Source organism: Equus przewalskii, chromosome 26, assembly GCF_037783145.1.
Source record: "Equus przewalskii isolate Varuska chromosome 26, EquPr2, whole genome shotgun sequence".
NCBI lineage: Eukaryota > Metazoa > Chordata > Mammalia > Perissodactyla > Equidae > Equus > Equus przewalskii.
Genome location: NC_091856.1, coordinates 3,068,256 through 3,095,235, shown reverse-complemented (window position 1 = coordinate 3,095,235; position 26,980 = coordinate 3,068,256). Strand labels below are relative to the sequence as shown.

Here is a 26,980-nt window from a genome sequence, read left to right as displayed (position 1 = left end):
GCTGCGGGGAGGGCGGCAGGAACTGTGCAGCCCGCCCAGGCCAGTCCATAAGCCCGAGATGCTGTGGCTGTGACAGCTCCAGTTAGGGGGCCCAGGATGGATGGGGAGCTCGGGCCATCTGTTTAGACCTGTTGCCCACAGGTCGGCAGGTGGGCATGGCAGAAGTGTGGTGAGAAGGGGAGTGTAGCCAGATTGCTCAGATGGACCCAGTCTAAGCTCTTCCAAATGGCTGGTCCTCTGAGGCCTTGGTTTAAGTGTCTCCAGGGAGTGTATTGTCTTGGGGTCTGTGGATTGAAAGGACCCCATCCCCCAGTCAGGTGGCCAAAGTCACCAGTGTCATCCCCAAGAAGTGGACATGATGAGGCACCCAGAAAGGCAATGAGGTGATCACTTTTATCTTAGGAGAGCGCTGCTTTGAGTTATCCCTAGACCCCTCTCAGCCACCATCGCCACCACCTCTGGGCTGCGAGGGATTTCAAGCTGGCTGCCCTGACCCCGGGGCTGCCTCCTCTACAGACGGAACATCTTCTGTTTCTCCGGTCCTCACTGTGTGTATGGACACTTGGATTTTTCAAATCCAGCTGGGCTTACCCTAACAAGGTGAAGAATGAACCAGCTCTACCATAAAATTCCCTCTCACTTTACGTGGAGCAAAACAAGACTCGCTGTACAGTCATCTTTGAAAATAAAAAAATTTGCTGCATGCTGGGCACTGTCCAAGTATGAACTCTTGTTAATGAAACGGGCCGACGTTCAGGTTCCCTTTCTAGATCTCAATTCCCCCCTATGCTGAGTGATACTTCCCTGTGCACAGGTTTGGGGCCTCTGCGCTGCCTCGTGGCTGCTGTGGACATCTCCAGAGCAGCGCTGGTGCTGTTCCCTCGGATGTGAGGGCGCAGCTGCGCCGCACTGCGCTGTTCTTGGTGGAGGGTTGGGGGAATGGGAGGAGGTGGGATCCCCCAGGCAGGAAGGATGAAGCAGTAGGGGTGGAAGGAGGTAATTGCTGAAATCCCAGCGCGGAGCACAGGCTGTGGGCAGAAGCGGCTGCTGCCCCAGATGTGACCCAGGCAGGGGCTGCTGAGGACGAGGAAGGGAGACTTCCAGCACCCAGCTGGCGAAGGTAGTGTTGGGGTGGCCCTGGCCCAGCTTGGCACCTCTGAGCTAAATTGGCAGAGCTTTCTCCTCTTCCTTTCAAGCCTCTCTTCAGAGATTTCCTCCTACTGTCGGGAAGGAACCCAGGATATAGAAGCTCAGGCAGGAGCATAGAAGAGCCGAAGTTATGGTGTGAGGCTGGCCAGGTTGAAACCTGCATTGCCTTGTGTGCTCTGAGGCCTTGGGGAATCTGCTCAACCTCTCTGAGCTTTGATTTTCTCATCTGGAAATGTTGTAATCAGGAAGATGAAACGAGACAATGTATGCAGAAGCACGCAGTCGAGTGCCGATAGTCTTTCCACCATCAGCGTCGCTTCCAGGCCTCCTGCCAGCTCTAATCCTCGGGAACGCTCAGGCTCCTGGGGGTCTGGTCTGAGGGTCTCAGGTCCTGGCCTCCAGGAGGCAGTCCCTGTGAGTCACGCATGGCCTTGGGTCTCGGCAGAGAAGTGTATGAAGAGAGGAAGCTGGTGGTGGGCTGGGATGTCTGTGACAGCTGTGTTACCAGTGAGGGGCCGGGCCTCCGATCACTTGGTTAACTCAGCAACAGTGGATCAAAGTGTGCGCTCTCGAAATTGCTAAGTCTGGGATTTGGTTCAAGATGCCTTTGCCTCCCTCTAAGGAGAGCATGTGTGTTTTATGACCTTCCCTTAGGAAGGAGATTTTACAGTGTGCCTTAATAAATGGGGGCCACTCGCACCTGATTCATGAGGCTGCCGTCAAGCGCTGTGTTGGTGTTTCATAGAGACGAGTCCTAGGTGGTAGTCGAGACGTGGCCGTGGAGTGAGAGGGACACTCGGAAGGGAGAGGAGCAGGGAAAGCCAGCGCCCTTAAGTGGTGGATGAGCCAGACCATTGAAACCCATAGGACAGTGTGGTTTTTAAAATGTTGGAAGGACTGACATGCCCACGTGGCCCAGTGCTCCCTCTAAAAACATAGTGATCTCCGGTGGAATAGAGAGGTGAAAAGTTAGGGAGCTTTTCATGAAGCTAAATTCTTTCATTTTAAAGGACTGTCCTTTACTCTCAATTTCCTTTCACGGTTTATTGTTACTATTCTTTCCTTTAGAAAATGTCGGTGAGCACAAATGGCAGTTGCATTTCTTTTAGTGTTGTGATCCTGTGTCGTTTCCCCTCCTCTGTTCTGTAATTACAGTGAAATCCGGAGGTCTGGCCCTAAAGACCCATGTTGCCCTTCCCATTTTCCAGATGGGAAACTGAGTTCCTCACAGGGAGTGCCACTGAGCTAATTTAGGTGCCCAGCTGGAGAGAGGAGAGGATTAGAGTTTGGGCCTCAAGCTCCCCATAGAAACTTCTGGATGTGGAGGACCATCAGAATCAGCTACGTAATTTGTGGGGCTCACCCAATGCAAAATAAAGTGTGGGGGCTCCTCATTCAAAAATTATTAATAATTTCAAGATGGTGACAACAGAGCATTAAACCAAGTACAGAGCCCGTGTAACTGCACAGGCCACATGCCCATGCAGCTTGCCCTGGGTGCCGTAAATGTCAGTATCCCTGAAGTCCTGGCATTTCAAATAAGAGCCTGTCCTCCTTAACCCAAGAGATGAGGTGCATTGGACTGGGCCTTTAAAAGGGCTCCCTTAGAGCATTTCCTCGCCACAGCCCTCTGTGAGGAAGCTGGAGGCTACAGAGAGAAGCCAGTGGGGGGTTATAGAGGTGCGGCCTCTTAGACACCTAGAGGAAGGAGGTGGGGCAGCGTTGTTTAATTGGGATCTTTCTACCATCTCACCCAAAAGTGTTTGCTCTGGTGGCTCCATGTCTCCAGGGAGGGGTGTCGTGCATCCTTGAGGACCGGTGGGTCTGGGGTCACCTGTCACAGGAGCCCAGGCCGTGCCTGTCCATGGTGGGTTAGGCGGGGCAGGTGCTCTTCGACGGGCACAGCAGCTGGTGTGGAAGAGCCTGGGCCAGGCAGATCACTGGGTTGGTGACCAGGGTTCGCGGCCACGGTTGTTGGTCAGTGCCCTTGCTGGACTTCGCTCACTGGACTTTTTTGGTTTAGGGCAGACTGCAGCCCTTCTCTCTGTGCCCATTGGCTGTGGTAGAGTGCACACTTCTGACCTCACAGCACATCAGGAAAGAAACAATTCAAGGTCCATGTCCTTCTGGAGCACTTGGGAGTATGGGCACGTCTACCTTCGTGGACATGCATGAACATGCGTGTCTAGGTGCACGTGGTAGGCGTGTGTGTATATGTGCCAAACACTCAAATGATGCTTACCTTGTGCTCCATGCATGGTTCTAAGCATTACACAAATATTGACATGCTTACTTCTCATAGCAACCTCATAAGGTAAATCTTAGTATTATTCCCGCTTTATAAGTGGAACACTAAGGACAGAGAGGTCAGGTAAGTCATGTGGCTTGCCTAAGGTCATGCAGCCAGTAGGTGGCCAAGCCAGGAGGTGTGGAAGTGTTTGAGTGAAAACGTGTTTGTTTATGGTGCCCCAATAAGCGTAAGAGGCCCCTTGTCAGCGTGGGTGTCAGGCTCCCTCTGCAGAGAAATGGCTCAGCAAGACCCTCTGTTGATTCATTAACTCATCCGCTCATCCAGCATTTACTTGTACTCTTTATGTCAGGCTGGGAATGGGTGTGGGGATTGGAGATGGGCAGAGCCAATCGGACCACCGTGGTGTTGAAAGCTTCAGGCAGTACCCTGGGCTTTTCAGGGCCAAGGCTGCGGTAGTCTGAAGTCATTCACATGTTTACAGATTAGGCATCTCTGGTTGGTGTGTAGTAAGGGGTCCAGGGCTGTGGAGGGGAGGCTCCAGGAGCAGAGAAGATGTGGAAGAATGTGTTCCTGAGCCTGGAAAGCTCAGTGGTCCTGTGTCCGCCATCCCTCTCCCAGGCATTGGAGGGCCTGATCAGAGAGGAGCCTCGTGGAACAGCAGGTGACAGGGAGGGAGTGGGCAAGTGTGCACGTCAATGAGTGCTGTGTTTCACTCTATTTCCTTCCAGTCCTTTTTCTGTGCACATAAGCATGTTTCTTTTTTTGGGTGTTATATTTTAGAAAAATGGAATCTTCCTTATAAGTACTGTTTTGAAACTTGATTTTTGTCAACTGCTGAAGTGCCAAGAAGATTTTTTTTTTAATCAATAAAAATTCCCTAACCTCTTTTACTGGCTGCATAATGGGCATCCTCAGGTAACACCCCATCCTGGAACCGACATTGCCACCTCAGAGTTTGCTCCCTTCTGCACTTCTGGTTGTGGCCTGAGCCATGTATGTCTACAGAAGGAGGAGATTCGATTTTAGATTATGTCAGGAAAGGTCACTGAAGGCCGCTTGCTTCTCTCTTTCTCGGGTTGTGAGCCAGCACAGGTTGCCAGCATCCCCGGCTGCAGGGTGGGTGAAGTGGGGACACCGTGGTGCTCTGATACTCCACTGGCCAGTCATGAGGTGCTGTGGCCTGTCCACACACTGGCTGGCCGTGGTGGGGTCTGTGCCCTGCAAGGCCTTCCCAGGTACTCAAGTGGTACGCCAGCCCACCGGCTGCCCAGCAGCTCTGGGCTCTCCCGGAAGCTGCCATGCTGACGTTGTAGGCCTTTGCAGGGACTAGAAGCTCATCGGGGTTCCCATTTGGATTTGTCCAGGTGCTTCTTCAGGGAGCTGCCCACTTGATATCTGCCTTGTGGAACCATGGCCTGGACCCACAGGGCTTCATGGGCGAGGCTGCCTGCAGTAGGGAGGGTGGCTTCTGGAGATGGCCTGATGCCGTGATTCTGTGCAGTCTTCATTGCATTTGCAAAGCCATTATCTGCTCGCAACCCCGAGAGGGAGGTGGGACAGGGAGACCCTTCTGCCCATTTCACAGATGAGGAAACTGAGACTCAGAGGAGAGCAGTGACATGGGTAGGCTGGCGGCCAAGTGGGATAGGAGTACGGGTCCATCTGACTGGCCCTCCTATTCCTTCAGTTGGGGTAAACTTACCAGGTGGGACCTTTCACTCACCTGCCTCTCTCTCCGGGAGGTCTGCCCGGCCCCAGACAGCGGGTGCTGTCAGGCTCCACCAGGTCCCTCCTGCCTCGCCAGTCTGGCCTTCCCCAGCTAGCTCTAACCACATCTCTGCCCGAGGGCTTCTTGCAGAACCTGGGATGGAGACGGCCACCCTTTCTGCACACGTGAGGCAGGCCAGAGCTGGCGGCCAAGGGAGCCTCCCATGGTGACACCTGGGAGGGAGTTGTTGTCTGGCCCCTGGCTCCCTCACCTTTGGTAAAGTAATTCTGAGGGGTGGGTTGTGCATGGTTTCCCAGAGTTTCCCTGTTGGATGAAGCTCTGGTTGCCCACCTTGGTTGCTGGCTTGAGTAATGCTTTCCTGCTGTCGTCCCTTCCCCGGCCCATTTCCTCACCTGTCCTAGGTACCAGCTCCCCAGTAAACCGCTTCTTGGACCTAAGTCCCAGCTTTAGGGTCTGTGTCTGGGTAAACCCAGACTAAGGAACATGGCCTGTGGCATCTCAGAGATGAGAACAGCATCCTTTCCGTGTTCTCCAGTGCCCTCGCCAATGCCAACACAGTGTGCCAGCCATCGTGTTACCCTCTTGGTTGGTCCTTTGGCTCGGTCTCCTCCTCCCCCGGGGAGAAGTTTTCCCAGTAAAGGTGGGAAAGTGCAGGCTCTGAGTAGGCGGGAGACATGCCCAGAGCCCCACAGCTGGTGGAAGCCGGGTAGTACTGAAGCTCGGCCTGTGAGTCCGGTAGCACCCTCTGTGTGCCTGCCTGCCCAGCACAGCTTGTGGGCCTGCTGTGCACCAGGACCCGGCTGCAGTACGCAAGGAACTGGCCCCGGAACCTTCGGTGAAGTAGACAGGCCTACACGTAGCCACGATTCTGAGCAGGGTGCAGAGGGACCTTCACCCATGTGCTTACTGCTGTGCCTGGCACATGCCAGCTGAGTGCCTCCTGCCCTTAACCATGCCCACCCTCCCAGGAGAGGTGAACTGATTAATTCACGCTGTCCTCCCAGGGACTGGAAGCTCCCCCAGGGCAGCGAACAGGCCTGCCTTTGCTCGCACTCTATCCTAGCTCAGAGCTCCTTGCCTGGCACGTCGTAAGCATGGGGTAAATATGATTGAACAAGCCATTGACAGTAATACAGCCAGTGTGACGGTGCAGAGCTCTGTCCCCAATCACTTTCCTGTATATTAGACGGTGCTGAGTACCTAGGAGAGAAAGTGCTTTGGGGTACAGGACAGTTCCTTATCCTAGAGGACTTCATGTGAGAGAGAGTTCTTCGAGGCTTGGTTGTTGGAGGATTTGAGAAGATGGCGTTATTTTAAAAAGTGAATCGCCATTTATTGAGCTCCCACTATTAAGCTGAATATAATTGTGAGCCCTCAAATACAGGGAAGGTAATTACAGCTGGTGCCGTGCGTCCTCAGTAGAAGGGCAGTGACTTAGGGAGGGCAGCTGTTCAGTGCTGCTTTTGTCTTAAAGATGCTCGCTCGGGCCTGCCTTGCAGCTCCTGTGTTGGAAATGCGCATGAATCATCCTAATGGGCCCCATTTGGAGAGAAGCGACTATTTGCTTGGTAAGGGTCCTGTGCCACTGTCACTGGTAATTGAAACGCACTGTGCCGACTCCGATCACGTGGGCTGCCCCAGGTGCAAGCCCTTTCTTCCCTTAACCTCAGCTCTGAACACAGCACATGCTGGCAGGAGAAGCCCCCTGGCTCAGCCATGCCAGCTCACTCCCAGGCCCTGCATGGGCACCGAGGCCTGGTTTTTAAGGGCACCATAACCCTCAGTAACAGCCTTTGGCCTCCCAGCCCTGCCCTCTTTCTTTGCATGCTTCTCCTGCGAGTGCACTGGAGAAGGTGTCCTTACTGTCCAGAACGTCAGGCACCGGGAGAAGCCCACAGGCGTGCCCATCCCTTCTTGGGGAGGAGGATGTCGGGTGGGCTGGGCCTATCAGGAACGGAAAAATGACTCGGAATCCAGCCGTCTGAAACCGATTTTGGAGGCAGGCTATAGATACGGAGGCCATCCAATGCCTGAGGTTCTCCTGTGGCTGGGGTTTGGTGGAGGTCCGATTTTGTCACCCCGCTAATGAGCGGTCTATTACTGGATATCCAGGTGACCTCCACCAGACCCTTCCCCTCTCCAGGCCTCGGTCTCCTCTAATGTAAGATGAGATGGGTTGAGATGCTCAAAATGGCACCTGACATCTCTTGAGCACTAGCTGTTTGTAGGTCCTGTTTTAAGTATGTCACTTATATTGGCTCATTTAGCCCTCACTCTGTTGTCACTTTATAGATGAGGAAGCTGAGGCATAGAGAGGTAAATGACTTCCAGAGCCATCCCACGTCCCTGTTCCTGCTGATGCGTCCTCCTACCCTTCCAGCCTTAGTACCCTGCAGGGGAAAGAAGAAAATACCTATCTTACTCTTCTTGATCCAGGGCTGGTCTGAGAGCTTTTTCTAGTCAGTGGCCCCAAAGCCCAGGAGGAGCACTTGTTTGCCTTGAGCAGGAAGCACAGGAGAAAAGACTGTCTAGGAAGGTGGATGGGGAGGATACCTTTGCAGGAGGGCTGGGCGGTGCTGAGCCAGAGCTCAGGGGAGGACGAAGGGAGGCTCATGGGGTGATCCCAAGTGGACCGAGCCTGGCCTGGGCCCGCCTCCCAAAGGGAGCTGTCTGCGGGCATGAGCGGTGGTCCTTACAAGGGCCACTAGGCAGCTTTTCAACAGAGGCAATTGTGGTGGATATGGCCTGAAAATTTTAGGAGTTTAAGACTTTAAGAGAAAAATCATAGCCGTACAGGTCTTGCACAAACAATGTAGACCCAGGAGTTAGGAAACATTTGGTTCCTGTTTCTGGCATTGACCTTCACCCCCATCCTTGGGGCCTCCTGCTCCCCAAGAAATTCATGCCTTTCACACTCTGGATAGTGGGGCATGTTGGGGTTCCATGTGAGAGTTCCTTTGCACAAATTACACACGTAAAAGTTTGAGACCTGGGGGGGTGCTGGCCCCGTGGCCGAGTGGTGAAGTTCGCGCGCTCTGCTGCATGCAGCCCACTGTTTCATCAGTTCGAATCCTGGGTGCAGACATGGTACCACTCATCAAGCCATGCTGAGGTGGCGTCCCACATGCCACAACTAGAAGGACCCACAACTAAGAACATACAACTATGTACCGGGGGGCTTTGGGGAGAAAAAGAAAAAATAAAAATTAAAAAAAAAAAGTTTGAGACCTGGGGGCTGGCCCAGTGGTGCAGCAGTTAAGTTTGCACATTCCACTTTGGCGGCCCAGGGTTCGCCAGTTCGGATCCCGGATGTGGACATGGCATCACTTGGCAAGCTGTGCTGTGGCAGGCGTCCCACATATAAAGTAGAGGAACATGGGCATAGATGTTAGCTCAGAGCAGTCTTCCTCAGCAAAAAGAGGAGGAGTGGCAGCAGATGTTAGCTCAGGGCTAATCTTCCTCAAGAAAAAAAAAGTTTTAAACCTGCCAAACCAGACCATCTCCCAGGCCCTTTTGGCTCTCATCTCACAGGTGATGACCATGCAGACCCCTGGGTGCTTCTGTCCTTGGGAGGGGTGCACTGAATTCTCTGTTTGTGGGCCCTGGCTGAGAGCAGTTAAGAAACTCTAGGATTGAGCTATTTCTGAATTCAAAATAGAACCTCCCTCTGCTTGAGAGATGCCGAGAAGCCGGTCCTTACCACTTAACAGCGAGTTTCTGGGGTAAACAGGGCTGAGCTGGGCTACTCTCCAGCAGCCTCCCACCTGGAACCACATCCTTCTCCACGGGGTTAAATTCAAGGAGGGTGGGGTGTGTGTGAGCGAGAGAGGGGCTGAGCAAGCTGCCCGAGAGGAGCTGACAGAGGCTATAATTTGGAATGCATTTTTCTTGACAAGTTGGAGCCTGCAGGTGTCTAGGCAAGCAGCTGTGGCCACGGGCGGGGCAGGACTGGAAAGACCAGTGGGGACCACTGTGAAACACCCCTTGCCTCCTGACAGGCGGAGCGGCTAACTGGCTCGTCTGTAAAGAAGCGTTTACAACAGAGCCAGGGTCTGCACAAAGAACCGGGTGGCGGCTGTGGAGGACGACGGCGCTAGCAGTGACGCCTGTCCCGAGTGACTGAATTAGGAAGTCGTGAGCTCCCTGCCACTGGAGGCAGGTGGGCAGAGCACTGGACGTCCGTGCATGAAAGAGGGCTTAGGACTTGAGGTGACTCTGCATGGCTGGGTCAGACCTTCGAGCAGAGACAGGGAACGAGTCCTAGGTCGGTGTGGAAGAGTACCCTCCCACCATCTGATTTCCAGGAGTCGTGGCTGAATGTGTAAATGTAGCTAATTAATCTTCCCCAAATTAATTTCCTGACCATGTCAGAAATGATTTATTGGAGAGTGAGTCGATGGTGGTCAAAGCCGGGGACAGGGAGAGGTGAGCCGGCGGGCTTGCTATGTCTCCTCGTGGGGCCCCCACAGCCCTGCGTGTGTTACAGGCCGGTTCTGTGGAGCCCTGGACTCGGGCCATGGGCCAGGAGCACACTCCTGGCTCCCAGCACACACGCGAGTGGCCCTCAGGGTCCCGAGAGGGTCTCTGCCTCTCGGCCAGGTGCCAGACTAGGAGGTGCAGCTTATCCAAAGCATAAAAGGGGGAAAAGGATCGTTCACAAACATTTTCCTTTGTGTGGTTGAGAAATATGACAGCTGTTGTCGTGCCTCATTGCAGCCAGTTTTCTCCGTGTGACCGCTAGGGCCTGGATGGGGGTTTCTTCTCAGGTCTTTGTGTCCCCCCTTGATTTTCAGCTTCTTGTGGGCAGAGACCCTAGCACTTAGCTCAATCCTGGGCACCTAGGAGGTGCCCCCATGGCCTTTTCTTTATCAGTTACTGACATGTCCCCAAATCATCTCATAATTTGCTCCTCACAGCATTCATGTGAAGCTGAGAAGGCAGACAATTTTGCCCCATTTCACAGGTGAATTACTGAAGCTCAGAGATAAAGCGGGATGCCTGGATTACTCAGCAAGGGTAGAGGCTAGCTCTGCTCCAGAACTCTGTTGTCTGGTCTGTCCCTGCTTGGTGGTATCCTTTCTGCGGTGTCGCTTGCCTCTCTGTGTATTTGCATAGCCCCAGGCAGCTGCTGCAGCCCAGTTGCCACTGGTCAGCCTTGAGCATTGCCAGGCTCAGTCACACTGGGGCTTCTGCAAACAGTCACCCACCTCGGCATTCCTTGAAGCCAGAGTTCTGCCACAGGGCAGCTGAAGCTGTGCTAGGAAAACAGCCTAGATGGGTGGTACCCAGTGAGCTGACCTCCACCCAAAGCAGATGCCCACCTTAGAGCCTCTGCTCGGATGCCCAAATGGCAGGAGCTCCGGTTCCCAGGCAGCATGTCCCTTTATTGACTGCTAGATATCCTTCCTGGCTCACTGAGCTCGCTTCTGTGTGGTTTCTGGGTCTGTATGGAACATCTGTCCACTGCCTCTTCCCAGGCAGCCCCCTGGTCATTTGAAGCCCTCCAGATCCTGGTTTGTTAATGCCATCTCTTGGTCGGCATGGCAACAGAGCCTCCATTGTGGGGACATCAGGCGTGTCAGGGCCTGTGTCACAGTGGTTCCCAAAGGAGGACCAGGACTCTGGCTGCTACTGCCACCTCATGCCCCGCAGGCCATTTGCTCACCTTTGAGGAGCCCTCCTGACCCCCAGAATCAGGGAGAGGGCCAGGTTCTGCTCTGGAGGGCTGTGTGGCCCCTGGGTTTGAAGCTGGCAAGCCAAGACAAAGCGCCCCAGGCCATCCTCTCACAGTGCCCCGCCGCGCAGCCAAACGGCAGGCTGGTCACACACCGTACAGTTTCAACCAGGGGAATAACGTGTGTTGAATTAGGATCGAGCCAGCACCCGCTGCCTCACTAAGGCCAAGAGTCTCGGCTGTTGTTTAAAGTGGCTCGAATGCAAGGGGGCTTGGTCTTACCCTGGGGCTTCTGACCTTTCTGAAATGCGCCCGACACTTTGCGGACGTATAGCAGTGTGATGGAGGGAGCCACAGCTTCATCCGTTATCAGATTCCCAAAGAGATCTGTCAGCCCCAAAATGTTAAGAAAACTAATGTACAGTCTAAGTGGTGAATTGATGAGGAAATGGTCCGACTAGGACCGTGTAGAGCAATCCGAGGTGTGCGTGCAGTGTGCTTTGGAGTAGAGCAGAAGGAAGTCACGGGCCTGGAAGGGACCCAGGACCCCATGGGGTGCCGCCCCCTCACTTTCCAGGGAGAGGAGAACAGCAGAGACTTATCTTGCCTCATCCAGTAGGTGGCTGAGCTGGGGCAGCCCCATGCTGGTTTCCACAAGCAGCAGAGCAGGTGGAGGTGACTGCAGGGCTCCGGGGGGTGGCGGGGACAGTGTGCTCCCCTGCTCCTGGAAGGTGGCCGCTGCTCCACCTCTCTCATCCCTCCTTTTCAGCAGGTCTGAGTGATTCTAGCAGGGACGCCCTTGTGTTTCGACAGTGGCTGCTCCCCACAGCCACACCAGCCCTCCTTTCCTCCTCAGGAAAGCTTGCTGAGAGCCAGGGAGACTTGGCCTGAGAGGGTCTGTGCGTTAGAACAGAGAGCCTTGCACATCCTCTGCCGGGCCCCTCGGGGGGCAGGGAAGGACCCTGCCTCTGTAGTGCCCCACCCCTGCACAGCAAGGCCACGTTGCTCAATCTGGGGCCAGCCCTCAGGATTGCACAGAGGACGCCATTGCCTCCACATCTTAGATTCTGGAGATGGAGCAGGGTGTGTTGGGTCATCTCTTACTCCAGTTGACCCTCAGGGAAGAAAGCAAGAGAGCTGCATTGAACACCGACTCTTTCATCACTTTAATGAACAGGGCTGAGAAATATCTGGGAAAAGTGGAATTCTAGAGTAATATTAGGAGGCTTAGCTTTAGATTGATGGTGGAGGGGACTGGCTCTGCCTTAACAGTTCTCAAACTTTCCTAATAAGAATCACCTGGGTTGCTTATTAAACATACAGATAACAGGGGCTAGGAATCTGTTGTTTTCAACAAGCGTCCTGGGCCGTTCCTATCTTCAGGGCCAGTTGGGGAAGCGACCATCTACTGTATCAGAATAGCCTGTGACGAGGAGTACTCTTTCAAAAGTTGAGTTTTGCATTTAATGCGTTAATAAATTTTCTTTGTTTGAAAAATGTCTTAACGTTATAGAAACGTGTCCTTTGATTTCCTCCAGCCACTCCAATCCCCGGTCCCAGAGGAGGTGTCAGTTTGAAGTGTGTATCTCCCCAGACCTTTTCTTTACACTAAATAGAGATAGAGGTTTCTGTTTTATTTTTCATTACTGAGTATCATGTTGTGTTTATCATTCTACAACCTGCTTTCTTCCATTCAAAGCTATGTCACGGAGAGCTATGTTAGTCCATATAGAGTGACTGCTCTTTTTTTTAACCTGCTGCATAATATTCCACAATATGGACCAGGTACCGTTTATTTAGCAATTCCCTCATTGATGGATGTGGCAGGTGCTCGCAGTTTCTCGTTATTACTTGCTCCAGTAAGCATCCTTGCCCATGTCTCCTTATGCATATTTGGGAGTAAATACTGAGAAGTGAAGTTGCTGAGTCAATCCATTTGCTTTTTTGGATTTTAATGGATTCTGCCAAAAGGTATCCTTCAAAGTGGCTCTGCAATTTACCTTTCCACTGAGAGCATGTGGCAGGGACCCAGTCCTCCACACAGGCGCAGCTTGTCTTGCAAAAGCCTTATGGATGTGTGGCCAAGTGGCAACACCCTCCTTCCTCTAGTGCTTCCCTTTGTGGGTGAACAGGAAGACTACTTCCTATCCCAGAGCTAAATCCCGAAGATGAAAACACCCCGGCCTGAGACTGCTGGGAGGGAGGGACCGGCTCCACCCTGCAGTGTGCGCAAAACAGAAAGGAGGCATGTGCAGGCAACTCCCAGTCTGCAGCCGGCTCCCAGAGCCGTGTCAGAGAGGCAGCAGGCCTGGTGGCTTTCTGGAACCCTCTGGGCTACAGTGGGCCATGCACAGAACAAGAGGAGGTTGGATCAGGTCTCTCAAGGACCCCTGGTTTCGCTGCTTTATGAGCCTTTGAAAGTCCTTTAGGAGCACTGGGCTGACCTGGGGTCTCCAGTTTTCTTTGAAAACAAGAAAAGGCTTGCCTGGGGTTCAGCCATAGCTCTGCTCCTTTTTCGGAGATGGGCCAGCACGTCCATTCTAGGGGGCCAGGAGAGCGCACCTGGCTGCTGGCTAGGCACGTCTTTCTGCTGCCGCTCAGCTCCACAGTGGAGTGGCGGGGCCATGGCCTGTCCCCTCTCAGCTCTGCGCCTGCCCCTGGGACCACAAGCAGGCCACGTGAAGGGGTCCGATGCCCTGTCAGGTCTTCGTCAATTCACGATCAAAATCAAGGGAAGCTTCTCGTGTGCCCAGATGGCCTGACCTGCAGAGAAGTCCTGGCTGGCTCCCTTGTGGTTTAATTGTTCAGTTAGATTTGACGGACCTGTCCGCTAACTGAGGCATTTTAAAGCAAAGCAAAAGCAACCCCAGCAGGAATCCAAGCCCACATCTGGGAAACTCATTCCCTTTCTTTTAACTCAGAAAGTCAGTCACCTTCCCTCAAGCCCCCTGCCCAGGGCGGCTTGGGTGAGGCCACACTGCCCAGTCCTGTGGCCGGGCCTATGGCGTGTCACCCAGCACTCTGGTTAACTGCCCGCGCGACTCTCCTAACACCTGGTTAAATTTTTACTCCAAAAGCCAGGACATGATTTTGCGAAAGATCAGATGGCTCAGTGAGTGTTTGCAAGTTTCAGGTTGCTCAAACCTCAGATTCCCTCCCCTCTGCTAACCTCACTTTGAAGTTTGAAAGCAAATTGATTAAATATACATTTTAGGAACGTTCCAATTTGCTTCTTAAACTAATAGAATTCTGAACTTTTTTCTTAAACGGAAGGATTTTCAGCTGTCAGCAGGTGTAACTGGAACCATATGTCAGCAGAGACCAGGGGCTTTTCCTGGTTTTAGGATTTGTAAATTCTGATTGAAATGGCAGTAAGCAGGGCAGGCAGCTGGGGGCCTGTGAGAACCCAAGCTCAGATCTCATTTTAATTAGAAAATACAGATAGTGCCTGCTGAACCAAAGGCCTTGCAGAGCTCAGGTCCCTGGGTGAACAAAGATTTGGTTTATATTCTGCAAGCCTCCGTGTTTGCAAATTACAGAGCACTTCCGAGAGGAGCTGGAATGTTGATTTCTAGATTACGGAGACTCCCTCCCCTGCCCTCTCCCTAAATGATTTTGTTTTCCTGGGGAAATATTTGCTCCCTTCCCCACTACAGAATAGATGGAGGATGTTCATGTTGAAGAGACGGTAAAGAAGGCCCGGATGAGGGAAATGAGATTAGATGTCATCCACAGCAGGTTCCTCGCTCTCTCCGTTTGGATTTCTGCTCCCTTGAACTCTGAGACACAAAACCCTCCACCAGATCAGAGTCTGGGCTGTTCTGTTTGACAGTGGTTCGTGTGTATAATTTTCTCCCTAATGTGTTTTGCAAATGGTAGAGTAGGAATATCAAATGAAAGACGTTGCCAGGCCTACCTCTCCCATACCCCTGGCTTTCCCCTGCCTCGTGTCATTTGAGCTCAGTAAGTCTCAAGAAAGGCCATGATTACAACGTCAGCATCTGGAAGCGGCCCTGCTGGACCTTGGAGCCCAGGTGAAGCCGTGCTGGAGCGGTGGCTGCTGGAGCTGGGCGGCCGGGCATGCATGCTCAGCTGCTGGGTGCTTCAGGCTTGGGTCTGTCATTGATAAGCTGGCTCTTGTTCTGGGAACAGTGACCGCTGTGTGCTGTGCCTTCTGTCGGGTCCCGGCCACACGCCAGTGACCGGGCTGCTGCCTGCTGTCCCTCCACGGGCATCACATTCCCGGCAGCTGGAGGTCAGTGGCTCTCCCTGCCAGGGCCGCTGCTACAAACTGCAGCTTTCTGGGCAGACAAAGCGGGATTTTTCCTTCCCCTGGGTTTACAGGCCCTCCAATGCCTTACATTCCAGGAACTGGAAGAGAGAAGAGGCTCCTGCGGTTTCTAATTAAACCCACAATTTAAATAACAATTCACATAACCCCAAGGGTTGGGAGAAATACTAACCTTCCCCCCTCGGGAGAGGCAGCCGCCTGGCCCTGGCCGGGAGGCTGAGGACTGGCCCTCTGTCACATGTGAGACCAGGGGGCAGATCCCTGGACAGAATCACAGCCAGTTGTTGGGGAGCGGGGATGAGTGGAAGGGGAATGGCGTGGGTGGGTTCCGGTCCCTCCCCTCTGGTAAGTGTGCCCCTCATGAAGGTTAGGAAGTAAGGAATGGGAGGAGAAGTTGCCATTTTTACTCAGCCTCCAACTGAGAATTTTTACCCTTCTCCAGGGAAAACATGGAACTTTGAAGTGTTCAAATCCCAGATTCTCATCGACTCTCCTCCCTGCCCCCACCGTCTAGCCCCAGGTGACTCGCTCTGTCTGTCTGTTGTGAAACTTTGCTGTTTTCTGCAATACAGACAAGTGAGGAGGCAGGGAAGGGCCTGGGAGGCAGAGGGTCTGGCTGGGGATCTTGGTTGAGCCCCTGTCCCCTCTGAACCTCAGTCTCCCTGTCTGTTCTAGAAGGGTCTCCCACCCCTTTCTGGCCCTGGGGGTCTGTCCTTCCATCCCTGAGCTGCTTTTCTGTTTTCACTGGGCCTCTCTGGGGCCACAGGCATCTTTGCAGTGTGTTGATCTCACCAAATTGTTGTCTCATTACCCAAGGCATAGTTGTGTTCCAGATTTGGCGAAAATGGAATGCTGAGCATAATTATCTCTAGACAAGCTCTTCTATGCCTCGGCCAGCACCAGGAGCATGTCAGCATTTCTAGGCTTCCTGCGATCTCCTTTCCAACTTTCCACCATTTCCATTCCATTAAATTGAGCAACTCACATTCCCCCTCCAGGTTCTTGCCTCTGTGCTTCGCTGCCCAGATGCCCTTCTCTTCTCATTGTGCTTTGCCCAGAGTGGCCACACCACGTGCACAGGCTCAGAGGGCCCCCCTTGCCATGGAGCACTGCCAGTGTGGGTCCTTTTGTCATCCCACAAGAATTGGAGCTCCCTGAAGGTGCGCCCCAGCTCTGATTCCTTCCCCCGCCTGCCTCCGTGCTGGTATGGCACAGGCTCCGTGTATGTTGTTTGGAGCAAACCCTGGCTGTGAACAGGAGTGAAGCAGAACACCAAAGGTGGACTCACCCCTGCCACCTTCCTCCTGCAGGTGACCATCGCTGATGACTACTCGGATCCCTTTGATGCCAAGAATGATCCCAAGAGCAAAGCGGGAAAGGGGGAGAGTGCCGGCTACATGGAGCCCTACGAGGCCCAGAGGATCATGACAGGTAAGCAGAGCCACACGGAGGTAGAGAAGGCGCTCCTGGGTCGTCCCCAGCCAGCCTCACAGGGGAAGGTTTGTGCTTTCAAGGTGGTGGTTCGCGCAGCGCTGTGTTGAATCTTCACTGCAGTTGACCACTTCCTGTGTCACCTCCATCAGGAAGAATCTCGTGGGACACAGTGGAGGTCCAGACACCAGGGTACCAAGGATAGGTAACCAGGATAGGGACTAAGGAGTAAATAAGGAGAAGAGAGGGGAAGCCTCTATTGGGAATTTCTGATGCAGCATTGAGATAGAAAACTTAATTTGGAGCTTCCCAGCAGCCAGGGCAGTAAGAGAAACAGGCTGGGTCACCTTGTTTTCATTATCTGGTAGAGGGGGCAGACTAGATCATTAGAGACAAAATTATCCCTGGCCCCACACGAGGAAATCTTAGTTTTGGGTTTGGAAGCAGCATAAAGAGCCCTGGTCTATGTGGCAGGTTTATAGGAAATACAGAGACTTTCCCTCTGTGGCCGTTTTCCTATTGGCCCTTGATGACAAAACCTTACCAAAGCAATTGTGTGGGGCCCAGAAGAATGTGGCTGGGTGGGCAGTATCCTAAGGGCCTGTTTTCGCCAGGATAATACTTGGGGCATCTTTAAATAACAAATGGTTATCAGATATCAGCTATCATAGACAGACCCCAGGCCTGGGCCCGGTGCTGGGGAGATTGCAAGCAGAGGAGAAACGCCCCATGTGGGTCCTCCCGGCTCAGGAGGACGGTCCCAAGACAGAAGAGCAGCTCTGTGGGCTGCCCCGTCCGACCCGCACAGGCAGGCACGTGAGCAGGGGCACACCGTGCTGCAGAATGCATGAGGGCGGCCAGGAGCAGGGTGGGAGCTACCCCTCAATTTGAGGCCTAGTGCCCTGTGTGTCTTAGGATTTGGGGTACAGATGCCTCCTTCTGTGGCCCTCTTACTGTTTGTTGATTTGGTGTTCACCTCTCTGAGCGCTTTCTCTTGATTCTTCTCGAATTGGAAGAAGGCAGGGAGAGGAAGCAACATCCACTGCGCACTCTGTGTGCCGGGCCCTGGAGGCGTGGGGGACGGTTGCGGAGGGTCTGGGTGCCGGTCCAGGCCCCACCTCCAGAACTCTCTGCCTCCTGTGTGTCCTGTGCGTGGAAGGCGATGCTCTGGCCACTTCGTGAAGGACCAAGGCAGGGAGCAAGGGACCAGAGGGACTTAGGCCAGCCTTCTGTGGGGCCGCCCCTCAGCCTGCTCCCACCTTCCTAGTCCCTCCTGGCAGAGCAGCCTCTGGGGGCAGCAGGAGCAGAGAGCTGAGCATGTGGGCCAGAGTCCCGAGGGAACGCAGCCTGCTCTCCTCCAGCACCTCAAGGAGGCGGGTCTGCAGGTGGAGTCCTCACCTCAGGACGGCAGTCAACCCACTGCTGCTGTCACCTCCCCCACATGCTGTGACCTCCACCGGGCTCGGTGAAACACCAGCTCCGTGGGAGTGCCGGGCCCGTGCCAGCCTCAGGCCCAGCGGTGGGAGCCGTGGCCCCCGAGCTCCCCGCAACCCCTGCCAGTCTTGTATTCAGCAGGCGTCAGCCTGGGCTTAAATGGGACAGAGTTACAGAAGTGACTGTGGGACCCTGGCACATTCAGACGTCAGTGCAGCAAAGGATCTTTGGGGTCATCCAAACCCAAGAGCCTCATTTTACAGGTGGGGAACCTGAGGCTCCAGAGGGAGAGGGACTTGCCCAAGGACACATAGTAAGCTGCAGGCCGACCGCCAGCGCAGCCTGTGCTTGGCAGGGCAGCCTCCAGGGTGGAGTTCTGAAGGAAGCGTAGTGTTTGTGTTTGACGCCGGGGTATCCGGGACACGAGGAAATGGCAGGAGCCATCTGAGGCCGGAGTCCCTGCCAGGTCTTAGGCTCCCTCCTTGGCCCTTTGAGATGCACGCTTATGAAGCCTCACTGTGTCCCTACAAAGGAGGTGTTGTCTCATTGTACAGGTGAGGGAAACTGAGGACAGGTCACTTCCCTGGGGTCACACAAGTAGAAGTGAGGGGTCAGACCTGCATCTACAGAACAAGGCGGCAGGGGGCTGGAGGCGGGTGGGAGGGGACCTCTGCTGGGAGCCTGGACTTTGGACTTTGGAGGGTCCAGCACTGCTGGCGTCTTTAGAATGGAGCCCACCTCTTCCGGGTGCCGCCACAGACCTCAGCATGAGTAGCCGTCTCGCTGGGGAGAACTGTCCTCTGGGACTTTGGCTTTTTGAGGCGCGCCCACAGGGGCTGGGTCCAGCAGGGCAGCGCAGCTCCCAGGAGCCTGTGGAGTCCCACACATTCTCTCTCCAAAGACGCTTCCTTGCATGTGCCGCTCTGGGCTTGCTTCCTGGCTTGGAGGCTATGCCTGAAGTTACCCATGTTTTATGTTTTTAAGGAAATAGGTGATTAAACAGGACGTTTGCTGGTTGTAGTGACCTTGCTGCAGCTCCCTTTGACTTGGAATTCCTTGTGTGTAACGTCACCGCGTGGCTGATGGCAGGGACGGGGGCGGGGTGAGCCAGCGCCGCGTAAACGTTCCAGGAAGCAGCTCACTGAGCTGCTGTGAAGCTCTTGGAGGGGAAGGGGCAGAGGTGGGTGCTGCTGATGGCGGGGAGAAGGGGCTGGCACAGAACAGGCTCCGTGCAACCCTTCAGGGTGGCCTTTCTCGGATGGTGTAACATTTGTGTCTCGTGTGCATGTAACTTGTAGTAACGGGGCAGGCATCTTCAGTACGTAAGAATAACGCTGCCGGCAAGAAGGTGCCCTCTGCCCGTGACGGTGCACGTCTCTGGGCAGTGCGGCAGGAGCCTGGGCTGCAGTCAAGCAGATCTGCGGTGGCCACTTGCCACCCGAATGACCCCTGGGCCTCAGTCTCCCACTGTGAAGCGAGCAGTAGCCTTGGAGTGGGCGGTCATTGGTACTCCTAGCTTCTCTGGGCTGTAAACTTGCTGTTTGACCCTGGGCAGCACATTCTGTGCCTCCCTTTCGACCTCCTTCTGGTATGATGGGTTGATCCTAACAGCAGCAACTGGAGGCAGCTGCTGGGTTCTCTCGCACTTGTTGGCAGCACTTGATGTGAATTCTCCTTGGACCCTCCCCATCACATTTGAAGCGTAGGTGCCTGTTTTACTGTTGAAGAAACAGGCACAAAGAGGCTGACTAGCCCCACCCGTTGTGGGGCTGACTGCTGAGGCCCTCTTTTAACCATTGTGCAGGACGTTCTCTCGAGGGCCCACTGGGCCCTGGTACTGTGCAGCTTGATTTTCAGACCACCCAGCGTGGCTGACGTGGTCTGTGATTAACTGATGCGGCTTTGTGCTCTGCGCCCTTGGCTCCGTGCAGCCGTGCTGGGACCCGTGGGAGGTGTGCTTTTGTGAGCAGAGAGCTCGGCCTGGCCCCTCGGGCTGTGGCTGGGATGGAAGGCATGGAGAAGTGTGCTGTTTCCCCAGGGGCTCCTCTTGCCCCCTTCCCTCTGTCTGCCTCAACTTCCCACTCCACGCCCCGCTTTGTGTCACCCACAGGAGTTGGGTTCTGGCTCCACGATGTAGGCTCAGCTCTCCACAGGACCTCACAACCAGGGCCCCTAGATTGCTTGGGCCTCCCTTTCTGCCCTCATTGTCTCTCTCACCCCACCAGCAGCTCCAGAGGTATGTCCTTAAAACCCGAGAGCTCTGTGGAAGCCAGATGGAAAGCTAGTGACCCAGTCCAAGCTTTCCTTTTTATAGAGACAAGAACTGCACCTCTACAAAGTCATAATCCTTTTGAGATTTTTTTTAACCCACTAACCAGTGGAAGCTGTCTTGTGAGGCAGTGAGTTGCCCATCCCTAGCAGTATCCAAGCAGCAGCAGTAGGAGATGACGTAAAGGTAGTTGAGTCTCAGATGGGTAGTGACTCAAGGACCTCTGGGGTCTCTGCCAACCCTGAGCTCTGAGATGTCGTGATTCATGGTGTGCTGTCTCATGAGGGGTCCAGGCCAGCCCCATGAAGGGAGCAGCTGAGACCAACTCTGAAAAGGAGAGGATCTGGTTAGGGCTGGCAGCCGCCTTTCTCGGGGCCAGCCTGGCTCGAGCTGTGTTCAGTCCCAGTGCCCCTTTTCATCTTGCTTGCCCATCTCTCGAGGTCAGATTCTGGGCTTGTTCTTTTCCATGCCGTCTGGACCTCAGTTTCCTTGTGTGTAATTGAAGAGGAAGAATCACGGCACTTCTGGGTGTCCTTCCTGCCCTGGGGTGTGTGTATTCGGTCCCCCGGCCAAGCCTCCTGTTGAGCCAATAGAATCAGGCTGCCTCTCTCCAAACCCTGCTTCGCAGCCCATCCTTTCCCTCTTCCCTGAGTCTGGATCCCGGGCTTGGGCCCCAGAGATGTGGAGACCTGCCGATGCAGTGCGAAGGGTGCTGGGCTCTGAGTCAGGTCGACTGGGGTGCTTGGTCGGGTCAGGATGCGTACGCTACTGAGGGCTACAGTGTCCTCGTTGTAAAAATAGGGCACAAAACACTGATGTGAGTCCCAGGCGGAAGAGCAAGCTTTGCACATATGTGTGAGATTATTGTTGTTGGGGGCAGTGGGCCCGTTTGGTCTTCACTTGGTGTTCGTGCTCTTGAATTCTCCGGCCAGTCCCTGTAGGGGCCCCTGCCCACCTGGAGGTGGGTGGCCAAACCGGCAGACACTGGAGCAGGTGGTCCTCAGGCCCCCTGCAGTGCACTTGGTCAGCCTGGCCTGGAGCCCTTGCCACATCCTGTTGTGTTGGAGACTGACCCTGTAACCCGGGCAGATCCCCCCTCTGCCTCCGGGAATGTCTGTGAAGTAGGGAGACAGGCGTAGAGCTGGGTGGTCGGTGGCTGGTACGTGGAGGTGAGCTGGTGAATGTCCAGGAGTTTAGAGGAGGCACGGACGACCGCTTCCAGTTGGGGTGATCCACGTGGTCTGGGAGGTGGGGCCTGGTGGCGATGCGAGCTGGGTCTGGAAGCCAGGCCCAGCTTGAGCTCTTGAGCGGAGGGAGGGAGGTGTGGGAGCTTTCTGCTGGAGAGGAGTGGCAGATGGGGCTTTTGATAGGATAATGATAGGAGATGCATGTGGGGCAAGATCTTCAGAGACTGAGGCTGGAACCCTAGTTAGGCTAAAGGCACAGAATGTTTCTCAACTGGGCTCCTTTCTCCTGGGCTTCAGCCTCAGGAATTCTGAGGTCCCCAGGGCGGTGTGGTGACGGGACGGTGGTCCTTGCTTCTGCGGAGGGCGTCTGTGTGCTGGGCTCTGCTCCCGGCGCCTCCCAGCGTTAGCTCCTTCAGTCTTCCCGGGCAGCCTGTGAGCTGCAAGCCCCTTCATCATCCCGGTCCACTGATGAGAATGCTGAGTCTCAGAAAGGTCAGTTAGGCGGCAGAAGCAGGTAAAGCAGTGCCCTCTGGGGCCCTCACCTGAGGCTCACGCACTTTCACATCCGTCCTGTACTCCCACAGGGTCTGCAGAAATAACTGGGAATCTTACAGATACTTAGGCTCCCTTTTTAGGTGTGACCCACCCCCCCCAACATCCCTTATAAAATTGTTCGAAGTGTCATCTCACAGGATGAGTCACATGAGCATTAACTGAAAGCATTTTCACACAATTTTTTTTTTTTTTGAGGAGGAGGATTAGCCCTGAGCTAACATCTGCTGCCACTCCTCCTCTTTTTGCTGAGGAAGACTGGCCCTGAGCTAACATCGTGCCCATCTTCCTCTACTTAATATGTGGGACACCTACCACAGCATGGCGTGCCAAGTGGTGCCATGTCCACACCCGGGATCCGAACCAGTGAACCCTGGCCTGCCGAAGCAGAACGTGCGCACTTAACTGCAGTGCCACCGGGCCAGCCCTCGCATAATTTTTAATATGTCAGCAATCACACATTAAAAGGTCCTTAGCATGTTTTTATTATCATATCAACTTTATAGCATAATAAGAGGAAATTAAAAGAAAGCCATTTCACACAGAACTCCAGTGCCCTGATGTGGCTGTTTTCCTTGCTCACAACTTCCCTTCTGCCCTTTTGAACTCCGTGTGCTATCAGACATGCTCCAGATAAAGGCAGACACTGATTTTTATTATTATTTTTTTGCTGAAGAAGATTGGCCCCGAGCTAACAACTGTGCCCATCTTCCTCTGTTTTGCATGGGGGACGCCTGCCACAGCATGGCTTGATAAGCGATGTGTAGGTCCGCGCCTAGGATCCAAACCAGCGAAACCCGGGCCACCAAAGTGGAGCTCACAAACCTAACCGCTATGCTACCAGGCCAGCCCCTGGCAGTCACTGATTGTAAAGGCAAGGGGGGGGCGTCATTTTGCATCTTCTCCTCCACTGGCATGGCCTCTTCTAGTGGCACATGTTTTCTGAGAGAAGGGTGGTGCGTACCGCCTTCGAGTCTCTGTTCTAACTGTGGCCCATTTCAGGAGGAAGGAGGCAGGAAATGTTGGTGCTAGCTCTGGCTCTGCCGTCATCTACTGTGTGACCTGAGGCAGGTTGCTTCCCCTCCCTGAGCCTCAGTTCCCTCATCTGGAAATCAGATTTTTTCTTCTTCCCTGGCTGCCATGAGGGTCTTTATAAACCCTTAGGTTCCTCGTTTCTGTGCTCACGTTGGGCTTCTCAGGCTGTCCTGGTTAGGACTGTGCCTCCTCCCACCTCACTCACACCACCTCCACGTGGCACCAGCCCAGGGCTTGCCAGGTTGCGAGGAGGAGCCAGCCCTGGTGCCCTCCCGGGAGCGTGCGTGCTGCCCTCTCTGCTCTCTGGACAGGTGGCCAGGCACAGGTCTGCCCCTCCGGACAGCCAGGCTCAGAGGCCCTTGCTGGAGCTGCTGCCCATGAATTCTAGAAGAAAGTCCCCTGCAGTCCAGCAGATGCTTCTCAGGGAGGGGTGCTGGGTGTCCTGGCCAGGTGTTAGAGAGGCCATCTTGGGCTGCCCGCCTAAGGTTTCTGCCTTCCTCGCACATCCACCTGGGCCGAGGCAGAGCTGTTCTCCTGGGAGCTGGGAAAGTAAAGGTCCCTTCAGCCTGGGCACCCAAGGCCAGGCGCTTCCCGGCTCCACAGAGCAAGTGGACTCTGCTCCCAGGGTGTCCCTGCCCTCACCTCTTCCTCACCCAGCCTGCTCTGCGCAGCTCTGCTCCCTGAACCATCCTGCACGCCTTCATTCTGCTCCCACTGGCTGCTTCTCACCCTCTGCAGGCCCCTTCTTCTCCCTGCTCCACCCTCTGCCCAGGTGATCTCAGGCTTCAACCTGTCCTGGTGGTCACAGCTCTCCCCCGACTGGGGGATGTCAGGATGGAGCTGTCCTTGAAGAGCAGTCTTTTTGGCTTAGCATCTTCTTTCTGCTCGAGGCCCAGAGAGGGCTGTGAGCTGGCCAAGGTCACACAGCAGCAAGCCTCAAAGCGGTTCTCCTGACTTGTAACCTAGGCCTCCTGTGCCTTGTTTTGAATGTTTTGAGACCTGCCCTTACACCCCCCTGCCCGGCAGATAGAAGGCTTGTTCACGGCCTGTGCAGAGTTCCCTGGCTGCTCTGTCATTTGCCAGAATGACTTACCTACCGGACAGGAAGGAGATAATCAAGTGTAAATAGATTTTGTGTTAGTCACCCGATGACTTTCCTGTTCTTGGGAAACACCAGGCCTCACACACCCAGCCTGGTGGTGCTCACTTGCTGAGCTCCTGGCGTGGAGAGGCTGGCAGGGTGCAAGGGGAGCAGGGCTGGAGGGCAGCGGAGGCGGAGGGCAGCCTGAGCCGGCTTTCCGTGGTGACCAGTGGCCCACGCGGGCAGTCGTTTCCCATCTCACGCTGCACACGCCCCTCTCCCATTTGGCCTTGACGCTGAGCTGGTCCAGCGTTTCAGGGAAGTGGCGGCAGGACTGGAGGAGGCCGTGGAAAGCTGACTCTGTGAAGGCACACCTGCTGCGTTCCAGGCGTCGGCTTGATCCCTCCAGGTGCCCCTGTCACATGGGCTAGGTTGACAGGGACAGACAGGCACTGATTCTGTCCTATAAAACAGGCCAAGAAGAGAGACATTGGAGAGAGAGGAGGGCAGAGGGTGGTATGGCCTCCTGGAGACCAGTGTCGGCTGCACAGAGAGGGTGGCATTGAGCACAGCCCCCTGAGGTCTTAACTCCGAACGGCCTTCCCAGCGAGGTCTTCCCTGGCCACTTACCTTAGATTTCAACCCGTCCCCAGAGCTCCCCACACTCTCCTCTGCTTAATTTTGCTCCTTAGCACCGATCACTATTCAGCATCCTACATATTTCACTTCCCCTTCATCTTGTGTATAGTCTGTCTCCCACCAAACTGTGGGCTGTACAAGGGCAGAACTCTGTTCTCTGCTGGAACCTCAGGACCTCAGTAGCACGTGGCACTAAATAGGCGCTCAGTAAATAAATGTTGAATGCGTGAGTTTATTAATTGATTCCAGGGACCCAAGACTGTCGACAGACATGCTGGGGCACCCTGAGGAGCCCAGAGATGTCCCATGAAGATTGCCTGATCTGGAAAGTCTGGGTTAGCCACTTGGTGAGTGGGTGGGGAGGAGGGTAAGGAGCTGGCTTGGCCTCTGGCTGGGAGTCGACAGGATTCCTTTGTTGCCGGCTCTGTCCTAGAAACCAGTTCTCTCTCCATGCGGGGACTGCCTGGAGGTGTCTGCTTGTGCCTCTTCTCCCCCTCCCTCGTTGGGCTGAGAGCTCCTTGAAGGAAGCGACTGGGTCTTACCTGTCTTCATGCCTCCTCTGGCCCAGTAACTGTTCCCCAATTGAATGACTGCAGGAATACAAGTCTAGATGGAGAAAAGTGGCAGAAAAGGAAGCAAACAGTAAACTACTACTCGCTGTGAACGCTTTTCCCATTTTCCAAGAACCAGCTGCCTGGAGTCGCAGGGCCTGAGTTAGGGAACAAAGAGCAGTGCAGTTGTTCGTCCCAGGGTGTCTGTGCTATATGCTGGGTGCCGGCCCTGTTCTCTGCTCGAGGGTTGAGCAGTGAACAAGACGAGTCCCCGTCCTCAGAAAGCTTCCACTCCACGTGCCACACAACTGTGATTTCCACAGACTCATTTCCGGAGCTCTCGTCTCCCAGACGCTCAGCAACCTCCAGTCCCCGCAGCTCTGGGTCACGGGGCCTGGAGGTCAGGGGCTTTCTCAAGTCAAGAGCAGAGTGGAGACTTGTCCCAGGGCCCTGGCCACCTTCAGGAGGTAGCATGGTCTCAGTGCTGTCTGTGGGGGATGAGGGGCGCAGCTTGGCCAGGGGCTGGCCGTGTCCCTCTCTCCATGGCCTTGGTGTAGGAGCACAGACTTAGGCTTGCTGTGCATCTTCCCGGCGTAGTGAGCGCTGTCCTCTGTGCACCCAGCCTCAGAGGGGTGACGGCCTGGGTGCTGATCAGAGTGTCCTGCTGAGCATTGGCAGCCAGGGCCCAGACCCCTAGGAACGCAGCCCCTGACGCCTTCTCTCTCCTGGCAGCCCTGAGAGAAATGGGCACTCTCCCCGAGGTAGAAATAAAGGAGTGGGAACATGAAATAGAGGAGCACACCTCCCTATCGCTGCCCCTTGCCTTTCGGAATCCTGGAAAGACGTTGAAAGATTTGAAGGCACAGAAACTGATGGAAATGCCTGTCTAGAAATAGACTCAGGGAGCCAGGTGGGTTGGTAGCAAAGCTCCCCACGTCTTCACTGCCCAGCAGCACCCTGTGTGGGGCAGGGCCTGGAGGCTGTGGGGAAGCACCGCCCGCTGCTGAGCAGGGTGTGACACGGTCAGGAAGTTGTTTAGGAAGTCCTGCCCACCTGGGTGCGGAGGATGGATTAGAGCAGGGAGAGGCAAGAGGCAGGGAGACTAATTCTGGGTTCTGTGACGACTACAGTCATCTGGGCCAGGGGGTTAAGGAGCCAGGACTGTGGCTGCAGGGTGCTGCAGATAGGAACGGGTGGTTGGAGGGGAAGAGCCTGCCAGCCACTGGGGAGCAGTGGGTAAGGTAGAGGGAGGAGCTGGGATCCTGGTGAGTGCGAGGGTGAGGTGTCAGCTGCCAGACGGAGACTGTCCTACCTGAGATGAGATGGAGAAGGAAGGTTCTTGGGGGAGGAGTCAGCAGGTTCAGATGTGGGCCCCCTTGCGTTTGTGTGTTCCCGTGTTCCTGTGTTCTAGAGGGTGTTAGAGCCGGGTCAGAGGACCCCGAAGTGCTCCAGTGGCCTGGGGGCCACCCTGGGAGGACCTAGAGAGAGGAGCTGGTTTGCAAGGGCCGTCCAAGGAGACCTCCTGCCAGGTTCCTGCTCCTCCAGAAGCCTAAAGAAGGAGATTCAGCGATTTGCCCCACACCCTATTATTTGACTAATTAATTAGTACCCTCCCCTAACTAGGGCTCAGGCTGGCTTTCTGGAAGCTTATAACGATGACAGAGGGCTGTATTTAAAGGGCGCCTGTTCTAGATTATGCAGGGAGTC

The 26,980-nt window shown here is 54.7% G+C and overlaps 1 protein-coding gene across 1 annotated transcript in view; it reads left to right on the top strand.

Moving 5' to 3' along the window:
- The window catches only part of SHB (SH2 domain containing adaptor protein B), a 131,618-nt gene that overhangs the window by 31,681 nt on the left and 72,957 nt on the right, over positions 1–26,980 (top strand). Inside the window, exon 2 of the mRNA XM_008536889.2 lies at positions 16,405–16,525. Coding sequence (XP_008535111.2) covers positions 16,405–16,525 — 121 coding nt within the window. The remainder of the gene's footprint in view (positions 1–16,404; positions 16,526–26,980) is intronic.